This window comes from Diachasma alloeum, unplaced genomic scaffold (genome assembly GCF_001412515.2).
Source record: "Diachasma alloeum isolate Michigan unplaced genomic scaffold, Dall2.0 Dall_scaffold_00180, whole genome shotgun sequence".
In the NCBI taxonomy this organism is placed as follows: Eukaryota; Metazoa; Arthropoda; class Insecta; order Hymenoptera; family Braconidae; genus Diachasma; species Diachasma alloeum.
This window is the reverse complement of record NW_021680346.1, coordinates 2,997,488-3,020,559: the sequence shown is the minus strand read 5'-3', so window position 1 is coordinate 3,020,559 and position 23,072 is coordinate 2,997,488. Positions and strand designations below refer to the sequence as shown.

Below are 23,072 nucleotides of genomic sequence, written 5' to 3'. Positions count from 1 at the left end.
TTTAACGTGTGTGGGGTTTACAGCATGAGCCGAAGGCGAGTGATGTAACCACACACGTTAAGGATGAAATTTCCCCACAAGTACTGAACAAAATTTTATGTCACGAAGCCTGAAACCGGCTGGATTAGACACGAGACGCGAAGCGTCGAGTGTGTAATCCAGCCGTTTTCAGGCATGAGTGGCATAAATACTTAATAAATACTATAAATACTCGACGCTTCGCGTCTCGTGTCTAATTCAGCCGGTTTCAGGCTTCGTGACATAAAATTTTGTTCAGTACTTGTGGGGAAATTTCATCCTTAACGTGTGTGGTTACATCACTCGCCTTCGGCTCATGCTGTAAACCCCACACACGTTAAAAACGAAATTGCCCCACACGTGCTGAAATATACTATTAAAAAATGGTAGTTCTTTGGTGGGCTATAGCCTTCATTGACCCTCATTATAACCCTCGTGACCCTTATTTTAACCCTTGTAACCTTCAGTTTCTGATCCTTAATTTTGGAGTCTTAATTTCGAGTACCAAATTTTCATCACCTGAAGTCGATTTGGATTGTTATAATATGGAAAGATTTCAATGAAATATCAATTCAATGCTATAATTTTCTAATTTTTATTGATTTCTCAACTATCCAGAACCTCATTCAAGGAAGTTTTAATCCCACTCTACTATTACAGCGGGGAAACAATATTAAAATCTGTCAATTCCTTCAATTGCGACTTGAGAATTCACTCCGTCATGCCACCAGTTGATGTGAATAAGAATTTTCTCTTTCACTTTCCAATGAATCACTGTTTTCTGGTGCCGATATCTCTCCTTATCCACTAAAATAATTACTCCCATCATATTTCGCTCTCAAAAGATTCCCAGAACTGTCAGAATAATTAAAATGTGATAATTGACGACAGATGAACGGCCATCGGGGCAAGGCCGAGCAGAGGCACATTTACCTTGGGGCAAAATGGAGGATTTTTCTTTAAATTCACGTAGAATTTTGGCGGCTACTCAAGTCCACTCAGAACCTTCAATGTCTCCAACTACACGGAAAGAATATAAAATTATTTTTTTACTGTGGGAACTGAGTTATTCTTAATATGAAAAATAGAGCGCGCAGGACAATACCTGCCACACTCGAAAATTGACTATTTCACATAGTAATTTTAAAAACAAATGAAAAACTACGGACGTGCTGGATGAAAAAATACGGCTGACAAAATTAGAATACACGGAGAGAAATATTCAATAAAAATTACGTATCTTTTCCGTAATTCCGAAGCGAAATGTGGCTGTAGGAAATTTTACGGAACTGTCACGGAATTTTTCCAGAGCGTTCCGTAATTTTTTTCTGAATCTCATGTGAAAAATTACGATACCGTCACTTGAATTTTCTGATTCTATTCCGTAATTGGCAAGCGAATTGTGAGTTCCATAATTTTTACTGAATATTTCTCTCCGTGTATGATGGAGCCCGTTGGAAAAATTACTGTTGTTGTAATTTAGGAGGTTAAACATGAATTTTACTTCGCCGGTTAAGAAAATATTCTCTCCCGCTTTCAAAGTGAATATTCGCGGAAGAGGACGAGGGAGGGGGGGATTTTTTGAATAACCGAAGTGAAAAACCATATTCAATCTTCTTTATCATCCGTGAAAATTATTATCAATAATTTTGCTCTACGTATATTCATTCTGAAAAATGAGGAGGGGGGAGGAAGGAATGAATGTTTTAGAATTATAGAATCCGCCACCCGGGCCATTGCGTGGTCGACGAAGGAAGGAGATTCCAAGAATTGAAAACAATCGATGCTGTCGTCGTCCGCTGGGGTTTTTACTAGTCAACATAATAATTTCTGCTATTTCCTCGAGTAAAATATAGGCGGCGCGAGCGTATAGGGGAGGGTGTGCCTGTACCGCTCAGCGGGTAATACCACTCACCCGATTTTCTCCACAACCATTAACTTGAAAATTTCTTTCTGTTCCTGATCATGAAGAATTTAATGATAGGATGTGATTGTCGAAAAAATTTCACTTTATTTACCACTTTAAATATGAAAAAACACGTAACGAAGTTTTGAGGTCTTTAGAGTGCAAAATTTGTGAACTTGTAATTAAGGTTTTAGTTTTGAGGCTTTCGCGGCCATGATTAATGAAATCTTTGGCTTCCGGATGGATGCCGCGTTTGGATTCAGCGTTGCGCCGACGTTTCGCAAACATTGCAGTCTGCATCTTCAGGGCTATGAGCTCCGATTCTGAGCTCCGATGTCTAGGGGTAGTCCTTATATGCCTTCCCTTGTGGTGGTGGGGGAAGGGGAAGGGGGGCGGTCAGCCAATCATATGTTTTTAATTGATCAGCTGGTTGTAATTAAGGTGTTTGATAGTTTAAACGCTGAATTCTCATATTAAACTGTGATTATTCGATTCGTGGTACTTTCACGCGTAATTTGAAACCAATTCGAACTCAAAACTCCACTCATGCCAATAATTATCAACAATTTTGTTGACGCCGAGCGGAGCCGGTAATACCGCTCATAGGATCGGCCGCGTAGATGCTCAACAGCACTCGAGTACAGGTTAGGTTGCGGCGCGAGCGATATACGCAAAACCCTATGAGCGGTATTGGAATCGTGCCAAGAGGTATTACCCGACGGCNCCCGCCCATAGGATCGGCCACTAGTTGCTCGACAGCACTCGAGTACAGGTTACGTTGCGGCGCGAGCGATACACGCAAAACCCTATGAGCGGCATTGGAATCGTGCCGAGCGGTATTACCCGACGGCGGGTAGTACCGCTCAATAGGCTCTCTTTTTTATTTTCAATCAATTTTACGGATTCTAAGGAGAATTAGGAGTCTACACTTCGAGAATAACGAGTTCAATAGTTAAAGAAGTTTCACAAATACGTTTTTTATACTCAAGTTGAAATATAAAATATAAAACTGGCATTTTCCCTTAGGTGGGCGGTACAAGCACACCCTCCCCTAAACTAAAGTTTTAAATCGTAAGAAAAAATTACAATTTAACGTAGTAAAAATTCATACGAATTGAGTAATTTCTCGTCGTTAAATCGTAAAAATTGGTGAAAAAATGAAGCGTTTGTAACACTTTTGAAAATTATTTTTTCATCCGTGTATTTTATACTGTTTTGACCGTTAAAAATTACTATGTTAAATAGCAGAAAATGAATTTCACATCGCAATCGTTGGATTAAAACAAATCAAATTACTATGTTCACATGGTAATTCTTAATTTATATTCTCTCAGAGTAATTGACCAGAAAAAAATTGATAAGATTGAAATTCTCTCTCGGATCACTTTCTGCTGGCATTATTCACGTGCCATTAATTTCCCGCAAAACATAATTCGCTAAACAATGCCGCGTGTGGTCATTAAAACCACTGAGTGAAAAAATATGTTAAAGTGACGCTTCATTGTCGTTTCGTCTGCTAAACGACTCGTTCCATAAAAATACGTAATCTACCTCCTCTTTCCGGTATATGCGTACCAACTCTCTCGCTAGGAATAACTAATTCTTCCCCTCCCCTCAGCAACGACCTTCTACCACCCCCCAGACTAACTCCAGAAAGCATCGTGGAAATAGTTACAACCCATTAGAGGGAGTCCCATTTTTCCGACAATGCCGAGAATCCATCAATCCCCCGAACCATCTCCGTAACGACGCCTTAATGACCCCATTAAACCCTAACGACACAATTTTTCCGCAACTACTCGACTATTATTTATGATCGCAACTAGTTGACAACGAGAGCAGTTGGAAATTAATGCTTTCAGATATCCTTTCAGTCGAAGAAATACAATAGGAAAATCGGACACGAGTACAATTTCTGTGACGGTAATGAACTCTAGTTGTTAAAAAATATTTTTGATTATTTTTCCTAATCGGATTTCGACCAATTAGAGCGCAGTGTTTGAGGCCACCCGACAATTTTCTCTCAGATATCTTCTCCTAGCTTTTGAATATTTCGCAGTAGTTCTTCATTTTTTTTACCTGAATATTTCGCAGTAGCTCTTCATTTTTTCGGCTCATTTCAGATAGAATCTTATATTTGACAGTCTATGGAAATCGGGTTATTCTATTAACATAATCTGTTCAAATCTTCCCCAATTCACTTCCTGATGTTGTCCACTGTACTCTACTTGGCCAAAATCCGATTGGGAAAAATAATCCGACAAATACCCCTCGAGATTCAAAATTAATCGGGTTTCCCGATTTCCCTCATGCTCCCCTGCAAACAAACCGTCGTGCCAAGTTTTGCGGAAAAATCCCTCGCGCAAGCGCTCGGCACTTTTTAACCTGCAAAACTTGACATCCTCATTTTTTGCAACGAAGCTGTCGGGAAATAACGGATAATTTTGAAGCTCTCGGGGTATTACTACTGAAAATTATTGAAAAATTTTAGTCCATTTAGTTCATTTTATTTTGGGATTTTTTAATGGATAAAATGAAAATTTTTACACAGTCTCAATCCAAAAGAATTCTTTTTGGTTTCATTTTATCGAAAAATAATGGTAGAAATTGACGTTATGGATGCACTGAAATAAAAATGTGTTTCGTCGCAGAATAGAATATTGAATTAATTATCTTGAAAGTATTCACGAAATGCTCCAAACAACCAAATATCAACATAAAACGTTACATTTGGGTATTTCCCGCCTCGAATTCAAGAGAAAAACTGTAGCGTACCCTGCTGTTTATGGAAACAACAGCTAAAAGCAGAAAACTCAAAAGTGCTCTTGCAATGAGACCCTTATATCCGGATTCTACTACCTGAAGGCTGTCGTAGCAAAGGGAAAAGAATTTTTTTTTCTTTCTTTATTATGCAAACATTTGATAACAACAAGTAATTTCAACAGAAATTTTTAATTTTCTCCCGTGAAAACATCGTTAAAAAAATCAAAATCTTTTCCTACCGAATTCTTAAAATATTTCGACCCCAGAATTGAAGATTTTTCAAAGTTTCAGTTGGCCCATAATTGAATGGAGTGCGAAATATACGTTCGTTATACATTTCCACACCCATTGCGACCTTTTCGATACCAGAAAAATATCTTCATCAGTTATTATTGGCTATTTTATCAGCCTCCGCGTTAGTGGGTAATTTCGCCCAGAGTTTGTGGGTAATGCCGCCCAGGTTTTCTATAGGGCTGCTAGACTCTGCAGCTAGAGGGCGGTCGAGTGACAGCTCGATTGTTTGGGGTAGTCGGTGGCCACTGGAACATCGGGTAAATTCAGGATAATTTATTATTATTCACGTGAAATCTTTCTCAAAATGGAGCCAAAGAATGGAAACGAAGGATGAAAATAGGACAAATTATAATAGTTGGTATGCATTGCTCAAAGAAGTCATCAAAACAAGGTGAGCGGTATTGGACTAACGCCGGGCGGTATTACCCTCAAAGTTCGATTCCATTGCTCACTGGCCGATGGCAATTGAATTAAATAATTAAATATGTTTAATGTTAATAAAAAATCTGTCCTCTTCACATCTTCGAGTAAACACCTCGAAGAACCCATCCTAACCGTTTATGGCTCCTAGTAGAGTGCGAGGCTGGCAAAAAAGACTCATTCCCCTCAGAGGGGCGGCACTGAAAATCGAATTTTCCACCCAGCCTTCACAGTATTGACCCTAAAAACGTCAACATATCCTGAATATTCCCCTTATTTACAATCGCCAGATGTTGAAGGCCACCAGAATAGCCGGAGGCCACTCTCGTCCGTTAAACTCCGTGAAAAGAACTCGAAACAAATCAACACCGTCCAATTAACAACCGAGATTCCCTAAGACATGTAAAAGTGTCGCTTAGAACGATTGAAATTGCCCGTTGTGTGCACCTGTCGTGATAATCACCCCGGGAATCGTGCGGCGCGACTCAAAGAATACTCGACCCAGGAAGAGACCCGTGGAATCTTTCCCCGAGGACACGAGGAATTGCTGAAGGGAGAGTTGGAATCCCCATCTGCAAGCATAACATCTTGAGAAAAAAATAATTACAAATAAAAGCGTGAAAATAATCCACAGAAGGTCGAGCAATTCTTACGGCTGGCTTTAGCGCGGGCTAAATCCGGCTTACACACCTTCCTCATTACTCGATAGTTAATTAACAATGTTAATCAATAGTGGCCTATCCCGGGATAATGATGGGAGGGGAGTTTTATTGAATCGAACTTATATGCTGATGGAGATTATCTGCACGATGAATCAATTGACTTCGTCTTAAAATCAGTAGTCATTCAACAAAACGAGTTTTGTAATACCTTGGAGCAGTGTTTTATCTCATTTGAGTAGTTAATATTCCCGAGAAAAATATTTTATTAGCGTAAAGCGAGGGAACAAATAATGATACATTGTGGGGGAGACACTTTATTGATGTCAAAATTGAAATTTACCGGTGGGGAGTGACGATGCTCACTATCGCATGGATTGAACAATAATTTCTCGCGTTATGTGTGTGACCAAGATTTTTTTTCAATTGTTAGCTAATGATTTGATGGAATTGAATCATTACTTTTTCGCAAATGCAGGTGTTGAGCCCTAACCGTCGCCATTAATTCAAATTTAATGGATTAAATAATTTTTTTCAATCACAATCGGATTCATGTGAACTATTATTTTTTTAGTTATCCTCGAAAAATCGAAAAATCATCCAACTTCTGAGGGAAAATTCAGTAGCGAAGCGGTACACTGAGTTGAGTCGATTTTAACTATTGACCAGTTTTTGACGAATATCTGGGAATCTAAAAGAGATAGCAAAATTTTGTTATGACCTTTTTTGTAGAGCCCATTGAGGGTTATAAAAAAGGTTATGAGAAGAATTTTAGTATCTCTCTTAGATTCCGAGATATTCATCAAAACCTAATCAAAAGTCAAAATCGACTTGACCCGCTTTACCGCTTCGCTACTGAATTAGTTATCCTGACACAAAAAATTGAAAATTTCAGATTTTACGAATACAATGCCTCCATTCGGAGGCAACAATCACGGAAAAAAACTATACCTGAATTGAGTATAAAATATACTTGATTCAAGTATATTTTATACTCAATTGGCGGATGGGTATTTCAATTCGAAGATGATTCTTTTGTATCAGGCCGGGTTGTAGCAAGCCCTCTTAGGTGTAATATAAGGGCCAGGCACTGAGTGTCAGAATATAAGGGTCAAAAAGTGGAGGTTAAAAAATGAGGGTGAGAATATTAGGGTGAAAACATTAGGGTCAGAATATAAAAGTAAAAAAAGTGGGTGTCAGGCAATGAGGGTCTAAATATAAGTCATATATTATGCTTGATCACTGTTTTTAGCCCTTATATGACCCTCATTGCCTGACACCCACTTTTTTTACTTTAATATTCTGACCCTAATTTTTTGATCCTAATATTCTGACCCTCATTCCTTCATCTTTACATTCAGGCCCTCAGTTTTTGACTCTAAAATTTCGACCCTCATTTTTTAACCTCTACTTTTTGACTCTTATATTCTCACACTCAGTGTCTGACCCTTATATTACACTTGACAGCACTTAGTAAAACCCGGGCTGATACCAATTGAATCACCCATACCCCATTCAAGTATAAAATATACTTAAATCAAGTATATTTTATACTCAATCCAAGTATTTTTTCCGTGCACGGAGAGAAATATTCAGTAAAAATTACGCAACAATTCACGTAATCCGCAATGGGGAATCGTTTTCCGGCAATTTTTATAGCAATGGAAGAGAAGAAATCTGAAACGTTCAGAGAATTCTCAGGTTCATCACCGAACAAAGTACGAAATTGTCACGTAATTTTTCTCGAAGAAGTAAAATCTTACAGAAACTTGCCGACTTATTATGCCTCCAAAATAAAAAATTCTTGAACGTTCAACAATTTTTATGAAGCTGGTGAGTTATTTCTACGTTCCGTTCCGTAAAATTTCTCAATCGTTGGGGAAAAATTACGGAACGACTTGTTGTCCCTACGCGGTGAGTCACCAGACGGGTGGTTAATTTTTCCGGAACAAATCGTAGTATTTACGTGGTGATTGGAACAATTTCAGTTGCGACTCACAATTTTTATTGAATTTCACTTCGCTCACGGATTACGTTCCGAAACGTCATTTTTACGTTTTCTTCTGGTAACTTTTATTGAATTTTCCTCTCCGCGTGATCTCAAGTGCCCAAGAGACGACCGAGGAAGAGGTTTTCAAAGAAAAACGGCGGTTTGAAATTCGAGCCAATGTACACCCAAGCCTCGTGCCGATAATCCCGATGAAAAACAACGTCGGTATTGATTTATCGTGTGTAGTGGTGCAGTCGTAATCGATGCACAAGTGCCGTCAAAATACGCGATTGTCAGTTTCCTCGTGGACGGAGATGCCAATGAGTCTGGGAGACCAATGTGGCATCGACTGCATACGCACACGTGCTGACCGAAATCGCAGCAGCTGTCACAGTTGTCTCGTAAAATGCTCGATGGGCCACTGAATCTGGGGGTTTCTATTGGCATATGCCGGGGGCCAAGAGTTTCTAAATGAAAATACGAGTGGTTGTGGAAGTTGGACTGCAGAAGTTGGAGAGGAAATCAGTTCTTAGCGAAGCGGTGAAATCAGTAGCGAAGTGGTAAAACTATTCAAGTCGATTTGGCTCTTAGCGCAGTTGTTTAGGCATATTTCCGAATCTAAGAGGGATAGCGAAATTTGCATGAAGAGCTTTTTTGTAGCCCTTAATTAGCTCCATAAAAAATATTGTGACGAAAATTTCGCTTTCTGCCCTAAATTCAGAGATATCCATTGAAAACTGATCGACTTAGCTCTTGCCTGTTTTCGGGGAATATCTTCGAATCTACGGGAGATACCGAAATTTCCGTAATTACCTTGTTTGAAAGGCAGCAATCAGCTAAACGGTCGGTCCTACCGATTATCCTCGAGCACCATCGGGAACCTTCGGGTGGAGCGGTCAGGGGATCGCGAAACCCCCAAAAGGCAGTTGTGTTTCAGTATCGTCACGATAATGATAGAGTAGAGTCAGTTATTCATCAGTATTCCAAATTTAATATCTTGTTCAGTACATCAACTTGTTGATCAATTTCAGTCTAAATTCAGTGACTCAACGAATTAAAAGTTAAAAGACAATCATCAGTTTAATTAGACATTCAACCATTAAAAACCAAAGAGTGTAATAATTTTAACAAGTGGTTCAATCCAACATAAACATAGTGTGATTTTTTATAATCCGCCTATAATAATTTTCCCAACATCTCCCTCCACATTTTCATCCCACATCCACCCTAACCCTAGACAATCACCAAACATTTTTTGTAGGGCGAGTTTAGGGCTTCAAAAAAGGTTATGATAAAAATTTTGCTATCTCCCTTAGATTCTGAGATATTTGGTGAAAACTGGTCAATAGGTGCAGGAGAGGAAAAATTGGGTTTAAACTCGGAAATTTGGAAGATTGGAGAGGAATGAAGGCACAATCGCACGAATTTTACCTAATGGTCGTATCCTAGAGTCAATTTGACACTCGTGGAGTTGGAAATTCATTCAATTGAAGGTTCGTATTTAATAACAATTGATTTGTGTGAAATTTGGATAGATTTCTTGGCTCCAAATTCGAGGCGATTTCATAAAAATTCTAGGGAAGATTGAAAATTTGAGTGACTTTGGCCTGAAATTTTCTAGTTCAAAATTGTAAATTTTAAAATTCAAGTGACTATCGGTTATGTTATAACTTTAAGATTTTGTAAATCAGCCAAGACGCAATTTAGGTGGATTTCGAACGTAAATCACGGTTTCACGGATGACTCATTCCAAAGGATATCCAAATATAGATTTGGGAAGTTTTAACGATTGAATTTGTCAATAAGTCCGATTGAAATTCATGAAATAGCTGCGTCATTCATGTAGTATTTTTAAAAAATGATTTTCGGGGTGAAGTTAAGGATATCCAAGTACTTTGGCTATTTTTTCTCCAGTGAAATGCTTTTCTACTTTTGTAGTCAATCATCAGAGCTTTAATTTGAGCCCCATTTGACCCTAAGTTTCCGGAAATTTTACAATGATTTTATTATTTAAANCAATTTCAGTCTAAATTCAGTGACTCAACGAATTGAAAGTTAAAAGACAATCATCAGTTTAATTAGACATTCAACCATTAAAAACCAAAGAGTGTAATAATTTTAACAAGTGGTTCAATCCAACATAAACATAGTGTGATTTTTTATAATCCGCCTATAATAATTTTCCCAACATCTCCCTCCACATTTTCATCCCACATCCACCCTAACCCTAGACAATCACCAAACATTTTTTGTAGGGCGAGTTTAGGGCTTCAAAAAAGGTTATGATAAAAATTTTGCTATCTCCCTTAGATTCTGAGATATTTGGTGAAAACTGGTCAATAGGTGCAGGAGAGGAAAAATTGGGTTTAAACTCGGAAATTTGGAAGATTGGAGAGGAATGAAGGCACAATCGCACGAATTTTACCTAATGGTCGTATCCTAGAGTCAATTTGACACTCGTGGAGTTGGAAATTCATTCAATTGAAGGTTCGTATTTAATAACAATTGATTTGTGTGAAATTTGGATAGATTTCTTGGCTCCAAATTCGAGGCGATTTCATAAAAATTCTAGGGAAGATTGAAAATTTGAGTGACTTTGGCCTGAAATTTTCTAGTTCAAAATTGTAAATTTTAAAATTCAAGTGACTATCGGTTATGTTATAACTTTAAGATTTTGTAAATCAGCCAAGACGCAATTTAGGTGGATTTCGAACGTAAATCACGGTTTCACGGATGACTCATTCCAAAGGATATCCAAATATAGATTTGGGAAGTTTTAACGATTGAATTTGTCAATAAGTCCGATTGAAATTCATGAAATAGCTGCGTCATTCATGTAGTATTTTTAAAAAATGATTTTCGGGGTGAAGTTAAGGATATCCAAGTACTTTGGCTATTTTTTCTCCAGTGAAATGCTTTTCTACTTTTGTAGTCAATCATCAGAGCTTTAATTTGAGCCCCATTTGACCCTAAGTTTCCGGAAATTTTACAATGATTTTATTATTTAAACTTTGTAGGTCTGAATTTCAATCTCGATATTGAATTGTTAGAAAACATTTTAAAAATCTGAAAAAAAAATTGGAAAGTTTACTTTTGGAGGAAGACTGAAGAAATGATTTTAAAAATTGCAATTTTTTAAAATTACGAGCATTTTCAATCAATAATTTATAAACAATCAATTTTCCACCATAAGAATTAGCTTAAAAAATTTCAATTATTGATTTGTAAACACCAAATGATTGGAAAAATAATACTTTTGTGCAAAATGCAATTTAATAACACTGAATACTTATGATTTTTGTCGAATTTTACTCACGTAGATTTACAGATTAACAGAATACCAAAAAAGTATACCTCCATTGAGTATAAAATGTACTTGAATCAAGTATATTTTATACTTGAATCCAGAATAATATACTCGATCTGGTATAAAATATACTCAATTCAAGTTTTTTTTTTCGTGTCACGGGACCTGAAAAACCCCATTTTCGTGGCGCTGCGAGCCACGAAATTGGCGTTTTACAGATCCCTCGATACAAAAATTAATATACACACCTTGCCATGGAAAACATATCACCCTCTCCCACGTGCTTGCCATCCTCGCCTTCGGCTCGGAAGGCAATCTTGCACGTGGGGGACGATGATCTGTTTTCCAAGGCTCGGGCAGGGTTGCCAGATTGGGCGACTTGGCGCCAAATGGGCGACTTTGAACTCACTTTGGCGCCTTATTTTGACTGTTGGCGACTTGGCGACAATTGGGCTACTTCCAAATTTTTGCAGTTAGAAATGAAAATGTATGAATATACGTTTTTTTCCATAAAATGAAGAGAAACTCTTCGTTGCTAATTCGTTACAATTCTACCTCATATTCTGGTAGTCATGATATGTTAGAAAATATGAAATTCTATGTGACAAAAAAAGTCTAATCTCATCGAAAATGACTATTTTGGCTTGTATTTGTAATATGCTATTACGAAAAATAACTGTTATAGAAAAATATTGGCCCTTGATTTATTTGACTAAATAAAATGATTTTATAACATTAAATATACATCTCCGTCATTTACATTCACCAACTCATCAATAATATACATGTATATATAGATGCAAGTGAGGTTGACATTGATTATTTAAATGAAAAAAAAAATAATAGTGAATTTGGCGATTTTTTGGCGACACTAGCGTCGACTGGTGGCGATTTTGGCGACATAGAAGGTGGCCGTTGGCGACGAGAGTTCTCATTTATCTGGCAACCCTGGGCTCGGGCATATAATGTCCTATTTCGCGATTCTTTATTTCTAACTATATGGCTTTTACACCTTTTCCAGTTTTACAAAAACAAAATACAAAAAACAAACAGATTTTGCCAGACAACAGTGCACTTTTTTCACGCAATTGAATGGACAAATTTCATGATTAAAAATGCTTGAATCTATAGTGTGGTCTGTACCAAACTGTAAAAAATACTTGGATACCCTCAAGGAACTTCCGCAGTAAATACCTATATGGGAGTAGAAGGAAATGGACTTCAGAGCTGAAATTTTGAGAATATATTCTTTGAGTGATTACAAACATCCTCCCGAAGTCCCAAAACGCTGAACCACGTAGATTGTTGACGAGAAAATATGAAAAATATGTCATAAACACAGAGTCTTATAGCACCACTTTTTCCAAAATCACAAAAAAATAATCGACAATGGAATAAAAATCCAAACGCTTCACGAATAGAACTGTATATATTTCAGGAACATATCCCGACAACTTCATTAGCCATCACCACAGGGATTATTTGTAATTATTGAAAATGTATGGCATAGTTTGGAATTTGAGTTACGTTAGAGTAAACTGATGGCTGAACATGGCAACGTAGCGAGAGGTTAGAGTGCGCGCGACGGAGGCCATGGTGTGAACTCAGCCAAAGCATATCCTATAGATTCTATAGTACAGTATAGGATTTTATCGGGACACAAGAATACCAACTGCGTCGAACAAAAATGCGTGGTTGTCAAATCTCTCATGAAAATTTTTATTTGTTAACAAATTCGGATAAATAATATTTTGGAAGAAAAATCATTTGGAATTGATTAATAATGAATAATGAGTGTAAAGAAACCTAAACGGCGAATTTTCAATACACCCGTGAACTTTTCGTCATTTCATTAGTTTTTTTTTCAAAGGATGCTGCGGAGTGTCGGAACCTTTGATATTTTCCCCGATTCCATAGCCCCAAAATTTACTACGGAAGTTCCTCTAAATTAATTTCAGTAACTAAATATTAATCAGTCATTAAAGTTGAATAAATGGTTGTAAAAATTTAACATTGGTTGTTCATTAATTTTTTTACAACTAGTTGTTAAAATTTAACAAATATTGTTCTCCAGGTTCCTTCCGGTTCAAAATGGCGTAATAGATTCAAATTTTCAAAGTTTAAATAATTTTCAAAGTTTAAATAATAAAATCGTTGCTAATTATTCGGCAATCTAGACTCGAATGGACCTCAAATAGAATTCACTAAAAATTCCTCCTAATTTTCAATCAATTCAGAATGTATCTCAACGCAGTATTCAATTTCCCCGGAGAATTTCAAAATCCAAGCGGCAACCTCAATTACAAGTTCATGAATAAGTCGATTACAAATTCAATTCAAAACCGCAATGCAAATGGAAATGGTCATGTAACCGCCAATGAAATTTCAATGAATTTCCAACAGGGTGTTCTATTCCTCTCTAATATGCAACCGCACTATTCAACAACGAGTAACTGGAACTGTTACATGGAATTTCGATTAATTTAAGTTCTAAAAAATTCCAATCAACATTGAATTTCCAGCAGTGTATTCTATTTCTCTCTAAAACGCAACAAATGTTCTTGTACATGGAATTTATTAATTTGGGTTCTAAAAAAATCCATTCAATGTTTTTACGCTTGACTTGACAACAAAAATGTTTCAGAATTATCAACACGTACAGTTTAAATTGATTTTTCCATTAACTTGTGAATTTTAAATTACGAAATTCCTCGGAATTCAAATAGAACTGTTACTTGATGAAAACTTCAAACAAGTTTACTGGAAATTTTAGTTAGAAATTTTGAACAGTGGATTAATTTTTTTATTTTATCTTTTTTAAAATTTTATATAAATTCAATATTTATAAATTGATATTGTTCACGGGACCCCAGAAAAATACCTAACAATATTTTCATAGATTTCCAATAGGGTATTCTATTCCGAACTGCAACTTTTACATGGAATTCCGATTAAATTGGTTTCCAAAAATCCATTCCAAGTTGTTACGCTTGACATAATAACAAAAATGTTTCAGAATTATAAATATTCGAGCGAATATTGCTCTGAACTTTCTCCTAATTGAAAATCCGATGTATTTTTAAATAATCGAAACCAATCAATTACAAAACTTCATGAATTTTACGTATTCACAACCAAAGAGAAAACTACCGTTGACATTTTCCTTTCGCAATGGGTCGTTTGAATGGACAAAATAAAGAATAGAGGCAAGATGATCATCAACACGTACAGTTTAAATTGATTTTTCCATTAACTTGTAAATTTTAAATTACGAAATTCCTCGGAATTCAAATAGAACTGTCACTTGATGACAACTTCAAACAAGTTTACTGGAAATTTTAGGTAGAAATTTTGAACAGTGGATTAATTTTTTTATTCCACTTTTTAACTTTTTTATTTTTTCATTTCATCTTTTTAAAAATTTTATATAAATTCAATATTTATAAATTTATATTGTTCACGGGACCCCAGAAAAATACCTAACAACACGGAGAGAAATGTTCAGTAAAAATTACGGAACTCACAGTTCGCTCACCAATTACGGAATCGACTCAGAAAATTTAAGTCACGGTATCGTAATTTTTCACAGGAGATTCAGGTTAAATTTACGGAACGCTCTGGAAAAATTACGTCACAGTTCCGTAAAATTTCCTACAACCACATTACGCCCCGGAATTACGAAAAAGATACGCAATTTTTATTGAATATTTCTCCCCGTGAATATTTTCATAGATTTCCAAAAGTGTATTCTATTCCGAACTGCAACTTTTACATGGAATTCCGATTAAATTGGTTTCTAAAAATCCATTCCAAATTTTCACGCTTGACATAATAACAAAAATGTTTCAGAATTATCAATATTCAATTGAATATTGCTCTGAACTTTCTCCTGATTAAAAATTCGATGCATTCTTAAATCATCGAACCCAATCAATTACAAAATTCCATGAATTTTACGTATTCACAACCAAAGAGAAAACTAACATTGACATTTTCCTTTCGCAATGGGTCGTTTGAATGAACAAAATAGTGAATGAAGAAAATGTGATCATCAACATGTACAGTTTCCACACGGAGAGAAAAGTTGAACAAAAATGACAAAATATCCAAAATGTCTGTCTGCATGGGACTGACTCGGAGCGAAAACTGAAGTCTCCCAGGCGATAGATTTCTCTCCGTGCACCCCCGTGAGACCCCCACGTTTCGAATCGCTGCGGGACATCCCCGAAAAGTGCCGGAAAATCGGTGATCCGACCACTCGCGTCCTAGTGAACTGAGAGACAAAAGTAGTTTTGCTGAAAAATTATACGTTCCCCTGGAAAGATCTTTTGTCGTGTTGAATCAATTTACTTGTGTACAAAAAAGAAAGTTTCTACCGAAACATGATAATTTTCGTAGTAGTAATTGTTCTCGTGAGACATTTATATGTCTTTCGGGTAAATACATTCGTTCTACAGAGAACTATATAAGGCTCCGGTTTTATCAAGTGAATGTTATTGAGTAGTGTATATCTTTGTCCAATAAACACTTATAATTTCCATGGAACAAATGATAATTTCAAGAGGAAACTACAATTTTATTGCCGATAACTGTGTTATTGACAAAACTAAATAATTTCGAGGGGACAATTTTTTTTGGGAAAAAAATATTCTTTCCTCGTCAATGTATTCTTTCTATGGTATAAACCTATGGAGTTCTCTCAGATCAAATGATTGTCGTACAATAGATTATATTTTTTCCTGCCAACAGTTCGAATTCTTCTAGGGATATTTCTGATGATCACGACAAAAATTTAATTTTTGTGAAAGATATTAAATTTCCTTCTATCAAGGTGGTTAATTTCCCTCAAGTAAATCTGTTCCACTCCATCAAATATTCTCCCGTGAAACATAGTTTTTCGGCAGAGCTAATTTTTTCGCTCAGTGTAGCTATTTTTTGTTTAAACCAGACAATCTCACTTAGAGATGATGAATCTGCGCTCTTTCATGAATTACAAATGGCGTCAATGGAGTTAAAAACAAATTTATGCATTTATTATTCTGATTTTCTGCGGGCACTGCGAGTAGAAAAGTTCGCTTGAAATTTTTTAATTATTATAACTCTACACTGTTGGAATTTTTTTGAAGATTGAGCAATAGTTGCACTTGAATTCTCAATGTCGTGAATTTGAATTCAATTTAAGATCAAATCGTTCATGGAATCTCTCATTCAGCTTGGAAATTCAGGATAATTGGGTTTTCCATGTTAAATTATAACTGATATTTCAATGATATCTAGAATTTTGAAATTCATTGCAAAAATTGAACATCACATTCAACTGAATGTTCAGTGGATTGCAAATTCATGGAAATTGTTGTTTGAATTTTCAAATTATTTAGTAATTTTCATCATCATGTGAACTTGAAAATTACAATTCCATTGAATACTCCAGAATTCAACTGATTGTTCAATAACAAAGTACATGAAAATTTCCTGTGAATGAGTGATTGTGAAAAATTTCACGCTTTTTTACTTAAAAATTTCAGGAGTAATTTTCTCATAGTGCATATCAACATGGTTTATAACACTCCATTTATACAATTGTTCATACACTTGTCACGACTGAATAATTAGAGATATGCAAAAAAGTTCTGAATCCGAAATGTTCCTTTACCAAAAATACACGAATTCACACAGATATTTACACAGATATTTGGAATTCACCTGGGAATTTATAACGTGGTTATAATTACATGATAAATATCTCCATAAATAATGCAAATGTAAGAAAAAGGCAATCAACAAAATTTTGGGATTTTTGGCAAAATAACATTTTTTATTTAGAACTTTTTTCCGTATCTCCAAGTGCTCAGCTACAAAAACCTTATAAATCATTAAATTGTTGTAAACAAATTGTTGTTTACATTATTTACACACATATATAACATTTATCTGGGAAATTATAAAGTTATAATTGCACGTCAAAATATCTCTGTAAATAATGCAGATGTAAAAAAAAGTCACCAAACCAAATTTATGTCATTTTGGCAGAACATTTTGCATTCCGTATTTTTATCCGTATTTTCAAGTGCTTAGCTGCAAAAGCTAAGTGCCTTCGAATTTTTTAATTTGTACATTAATAATTATTTGATTTTTTTCATTAACAATAATTGTTTAATTATTTCCCTCATATAGATATCCGGAAAGTCGATAGAATATAGCATGTCGCTATCCATCTAATTTATACCTTAAAAACATCTAAATTTGACCGAATAGATAACCCGGGGGAAATACGAAATAAAATCGTTGTAAACAATTTTTTCGAGGCTCACCCAGACTCAGATTTCCGGAAAAAGTCGTATCCAACGATAATAACATCCCTTAATGTCGTTCAATCCACTTTAAAAAAATTCAGTGTAACGATTTTTGAAGCCTCCATTCCAGTTATCAAGTAATGTAATATTATGTCTCTGTATATTTTTTTATGTACTGTAATTTGTTTAACAATTGAAAAAATGAAATACCGTTCTTTCCTCTAAAAAATGCATACATGTATAGTATATGTATATGTATACCATACATAATACATCCCTAAAAATAAAAAAGAACGTAAAAAGCAAAACAGAAACGAAGAAGATGAAGTGGATTCCGAATAAATTATTCAACAATTAAATTCTCATTCTGAAAAGCTTTGTTGAAACCATTCATTTTTTCTGCATTATTATTATTGAGATAAAAATTAATGAAAGTGAGAAACGGTAAGGTTTTACTATTCTGGCGCCCATGGAAAACAATACGCGCGCGAAGCGCGCGTCCTGTTTTAGTTGACAGAAAAAATTCCGCATTAGTACGCGATTGACCACTATCGAACCCCGAGGGTGTCCCGCAGCTTTAAAGTAGCTGTACGCTTCGGCGGGGCTACGCTGTCCTTTTGGATATTTTCAGTTCTAAAGTTTTTCAACTAAATTGCATGGAAAAAATTTGAAAAATTTCGTACCCAGTCAGTAGGGGAAGGTAGGGTAAAACGGACACTTTTGACTTTTTCTGAAATATTCATGACGTGTTGAATTGTTCACGAAATGGAATAATTTTATTTTTCAATTGAAAAATAAAATTATTCCATTTCGTGAACAATTCAACACGTCATGAATATTTCAAAAAAAGTCAAAAGTGTCCATTTTACCCTCCCCTCCCCTATTACCTAAATTAAATTTCGCAAAATATTGATATTCGTTCAAACATTCCCCTCTTATAAAGAAATAATAAAACTTGTTTGCAAAATGGTGGATTATTTTTTATGAGGTGTCAAAAAAATTCTTGATTTTTTCACATCTAATGAAAAAAAAATTCAGATTTTAATCTTTGATTACAATGGAAATGTTGATTTTCACATAAGACTTTAGGTTAAATCCTGATTTGTAAACATTTCTTCTTTGAAAAACCAAAACGATAATTAAATTGAGAAAAAAATTAGGATTCCGAATCTAATCGAGTTTTCTGCAATTTTTTAGCAGTTTTCAATAATCTTTGAATTAACCGTAAGGGTAGAGCTACTTTAAACCCCCCTGACAACGTGAACTCACCCGAAGACTCGTAGACAGAAGCGTGGACATGCGCGCGCGCACACGAAGACACCGGGTAACTTTGGTTCACCGGTGGCACACAACTAAAATCAACAAAAATAGTGAACACCTGAGTCTCAACCAAACAACTGAAACGTTCCACTGATTTCAGCACTGAAATTCGCCTTTAGAACCATGAAAGCCACTATTTCACAATTTTAAACATTCGAAATGATGAAAATAATTGTTAATGTATCTTTCGGCGTCCGCCACTTGTTGTCGGACAGGCACGATTATCCCACGGTATGAAAACGCGTCAACAAATGTGCGATTGAACCGCTCGACATTAATTTAAAAAACAGACGGAATTTGGCCCGCGTCAGCTGCTCGCCGCGGCTGCACTGAGTTCCGTTGTGACTACTACTATGCGAATGAGTGGAAAGGACGAGGCGGTGGACGGTGGACAAGAGGTGGAGGGGAAAAAAACAGATAGAGAGAGAGCGAGAGAGGGAGGGGGAGGGACGAGGAAAAAATACGTTGGAGTGTGCGGCATCGGGCAATGAGTCGGGGGGCGAGGGGAGATTGACCGGTGACAGAGACGGCTGTGCTGTATCGCGAGAGAGAGTGAATCGAGAATTCAATCGAAGCGAGAGAAATGTAAATTTTGAATATGTAGTGGTTTATAGGAGCACCGGGGAATCGAGCAAGTGCGATGAAGAGGGAAGGCACCGGATAGGTGGTGGTAATGGAGGATGGGGAGAGGGAAATACTGCTCGGCCGCCGGGAGGAGGCGGGATGAAGTGTAATAGTCGTACGGAGTTGAGGGAAACAGACGGATTTATGCGGGTTTTCATTGTGGGGGGAGGAGAATCATTTTTGGACGGAAATTTTGGGGCGAAGGGGGGAGAATCGATGATCTTCCTGGGGGGGAGGAAATTTTGCGGAGATTTCTTACGGAATAATTTTTTGGCATAGGGGTAGTTGGTGTAAAACTGACACTTTTGACTTTTTTAAAATGTTAATGAGGGGTTGAAATGTTGATAAAATTTAATAATTTTTTTTTCAATACAAAGAACAGTTCTTTCCCTTTGTGACGAGCCTAAACTGAGCTCAATTGATAAATTTGTTTCTGAGTTATGAATAATTTTTAAACAGTCTAAAGTGCCCATTTCACCCCACCCTCGTGAGTTTTTTGGAAAATTTTAGAGTACATTGTGCACGCGATATTCAAATCTAAAAAATCATTTCTTGGGTGATTCATGACATTAATTAACGCAATGCAATAAATTAAGTCATTTAGAATTTTTTCCGGAAATCCACAGGAACTTTCGACTGGTTCGCGGTGTATATATTCAGCATTTTTATCGTGGAATTAATTTTACTTATGAATTAATGAACAGTAATTGATGAATGAGGATTTGATGATTACAGATTCATAATTTTCTTCGTTGAATTGTCTTTTTTTTCAATTTTTTGTATCGAAATTCAATGAATTAGGGTGGGTGCAGCAATTGGGCGTTGTTAAAGTTTTGCTGAAATTTCAAGGAATTTCGTCATTGAATAATCAATATTTTATGTGAACATCCATGGAAAGAGTCAATTTTTGTTTAATTATTCCATGAAAATTTTTCAAAATCAGGAAAATTCAGGTAATTGTATTTTTAAATTTTTTATCAATTTATTCCATGATCATAAATATTCATGTTGAGGTTAAAAATAATCAAGTAATGTCTCAAATGAAGTGAAATCTGGAATTTAATTATGTCCTAACAGTGTATAGGAAGGAGAATGATTTATGTATTGAAACATTGAGGGAAATAAAACTGGAAGAAGAGGTAAGGCTTGCAGAATTTTTATTAAGAGGAGGGGGGGGGGGTTGAAACAATTCTATTAAATTTTCATATACAACATGATTTTTTCCACTTATTATCATCACAGAATTAATTTGGTTCATGAATTAATTCTCTATAATTATAATAAATTAATGAATAATCATCAATCAATGAGTATTTATTGATGAAAAAGGATTATCTACTTCTTTGAATTATTTTTCATAGTTTTCGAAATTCATTGAATTGGGGGAGGAAGGCGCAATAATTTTCACAAAATTAAATTTTTCGTACAGATAAAAAAGTATTTTTAATGCAAATTATTTTTTTCAAAATTTTATGAAAAGGAAATTATGATGAATTGTTCTGGAGGGGCGACGCGGGGGAGCGTGGATGTAGTTAGGTAGCTGGAAGGCTGTACTGAATAATTTTAAACTATTAATTTTTCATAAGAACGGAGAGACAGGTTCAGTGGAAACTATCGGGAATCGCCCTCGAGCGTTTTTTCTCGTGAGAGTCTTCTATGATGATAGCTTTCACGATGAGATCCGGGTGTGCGCCACGGTGATTCACAAAATAATGGAAGGAAAGAAGTAAATCGTTGGTGGATTTAAATTTCAGAATTTCTTTCTTGAAATATTCGTAACGCTGTTTGTTATTCAACATTTTATTTTGAAACGTTGCATTTGAATTTCCGTTTAATTATTCAGGCGAAATTGATGAAAAATCAGGAAAAAAATACCCAGAGAATTCCTCAAATTCTTCTGAATTTTCAAAGAATTCGGCATCGAACGTTCAATGCAAAGTTTAAATAATAAAATGATTGTAAAATGTCCGGAAGCTAAGGGTCAAATGGGGCTTAAATGAAAGCTCTGACGTTGGACTACAAAAGTCGAAAAGCCTTTCAGTGAAAAAAAAGCCAAAGTACTTCGATATCCTTAAATCGAATTCAAGGTCTTTTTCCAGAAAATTCAGTCCAATTTTTCTACAGTAGACGGCCAAAAAACTGACCCGTTCACCCCGAACATCCAGAGTACTACATGGAGAGAAAAATTCAATAAAAATTACCAGGAAAAAACGTAAAAATTACGTTTCGAAACGTAATCCGCGAGCGAAGTAAAATTCAATGAAAAGTGTGAGTCGGAACTGAAATTGTCCGAATCGCCACGTAAATTCTACGATTTGTTCCGTAAAAATTAACCAGCCATCTGATGCCTCACCGCTGTGGGGACAAGTCGTTCCGTAATTTTTCCCCAACGATTGAGAAATAACTCACCAGCTTCATAAAAATTGTTGAACGTTCAAGAATTTTTGATTTTGGAGGCAAAATAAGTCGATAAGCTTTTGTAAAATTTGACTTCTTCGGGAAAAATTTCCTGACAATTTCGTACTTTGTTCGGTGATGAACCTGAGAATTCACTGAATGTTTCAGATTTCTTCTCTTCCATTCCTACAAAAATTACCGGAAAACGATTCCCCATGCGGATTACGTGAATTGTTCCGTAATTTTTACTGAATATTTCTGTCCGTGAAATCAAAAATTTCTTTCATCATATTGAAATCCCGGAGAGTTCAAATTAATTAAAACCTGAACAATATTTCCAGGAAAAAAAAAAAAAAAAAAAACCTCCCCAACAAGATCCATCCCCATTCCCCCCTCCTCATCTTCCACAAACAACCATGAAACTCCTCTTCGCGAGCAACCGCAGCCGAGAAAACCCCCATTCAATGAACTTTTCGCAAAAATTTTTCCAACGAGAACCCCAGCAACGTCTTCACAAACAACTCCACTTTCAACCCGTGATCAACGATCCCCTACACCTGCTTGCACTTATGCATTAACCTCCAGTTCTCCGAAGATGTAAAACGTTACGAGAGAGGCCTCCCCTCAAGAGAAACCACACGCGGCAAATTCCCCATACCACCATGGGATTTATTATGCGGTGGTATACATCAGTGGCATTAGCACAATCCATATAATTCCCAAAGCCGCACAACTGTTTACATTGCTCCGTGAAGGAGCCAGTGTGTCGAGTTAGTGCCAATACAAAAATTATCGGGGGAAAAAAAAAATAAAGTAGAGACGACGAAACAGAGAACACTCAATTATCGTCTGTTATCGTTGGGCTTACCCACCTGTACGCTGTTGTAGGAAAAACCAAGTATACACATTTATTGTGTACAGATGCCGGGGCCTCACTACAACGGAGAATGCTATGGAATCCGGTTTTCTCTGCCGACTTGTACGATTCATTGTGAAGGACTCTTTTGCCACAGGAGCGACTTCTTGAGTGTATGTTATTTGCAGACTCCGCATTTCTGACGATCAACGGGAGGTGGGGTGC

The 23,072-nt window shown here is 36.1% G+C and overlaps 1 protein-coding gene across 1 annotated transcript in view; it reads right to left on the bottom strand.

The window, feature by feature from the left end:
* Nucleotides 1–23,044, bottom strand: part of LOC107043770 (BMP-binding endothelial regulator protein) — a 60,800-nt gene extending 37,756 nt beyond the window's left edge. Inside the window, exon 1 of the mRNA XM_015265394.1 lies at nucleotides 22,928–23,044. Coding sequence (XP_015120880.1) covers nucleotides 22,928–23,044 — 117 coding nt within the window. The remainder of the gene's footprint in view (nucleotides 1–22,927) is intronic.
* Nucleotides 23,045–23,072: the final 28 nt, after the last annotated feature.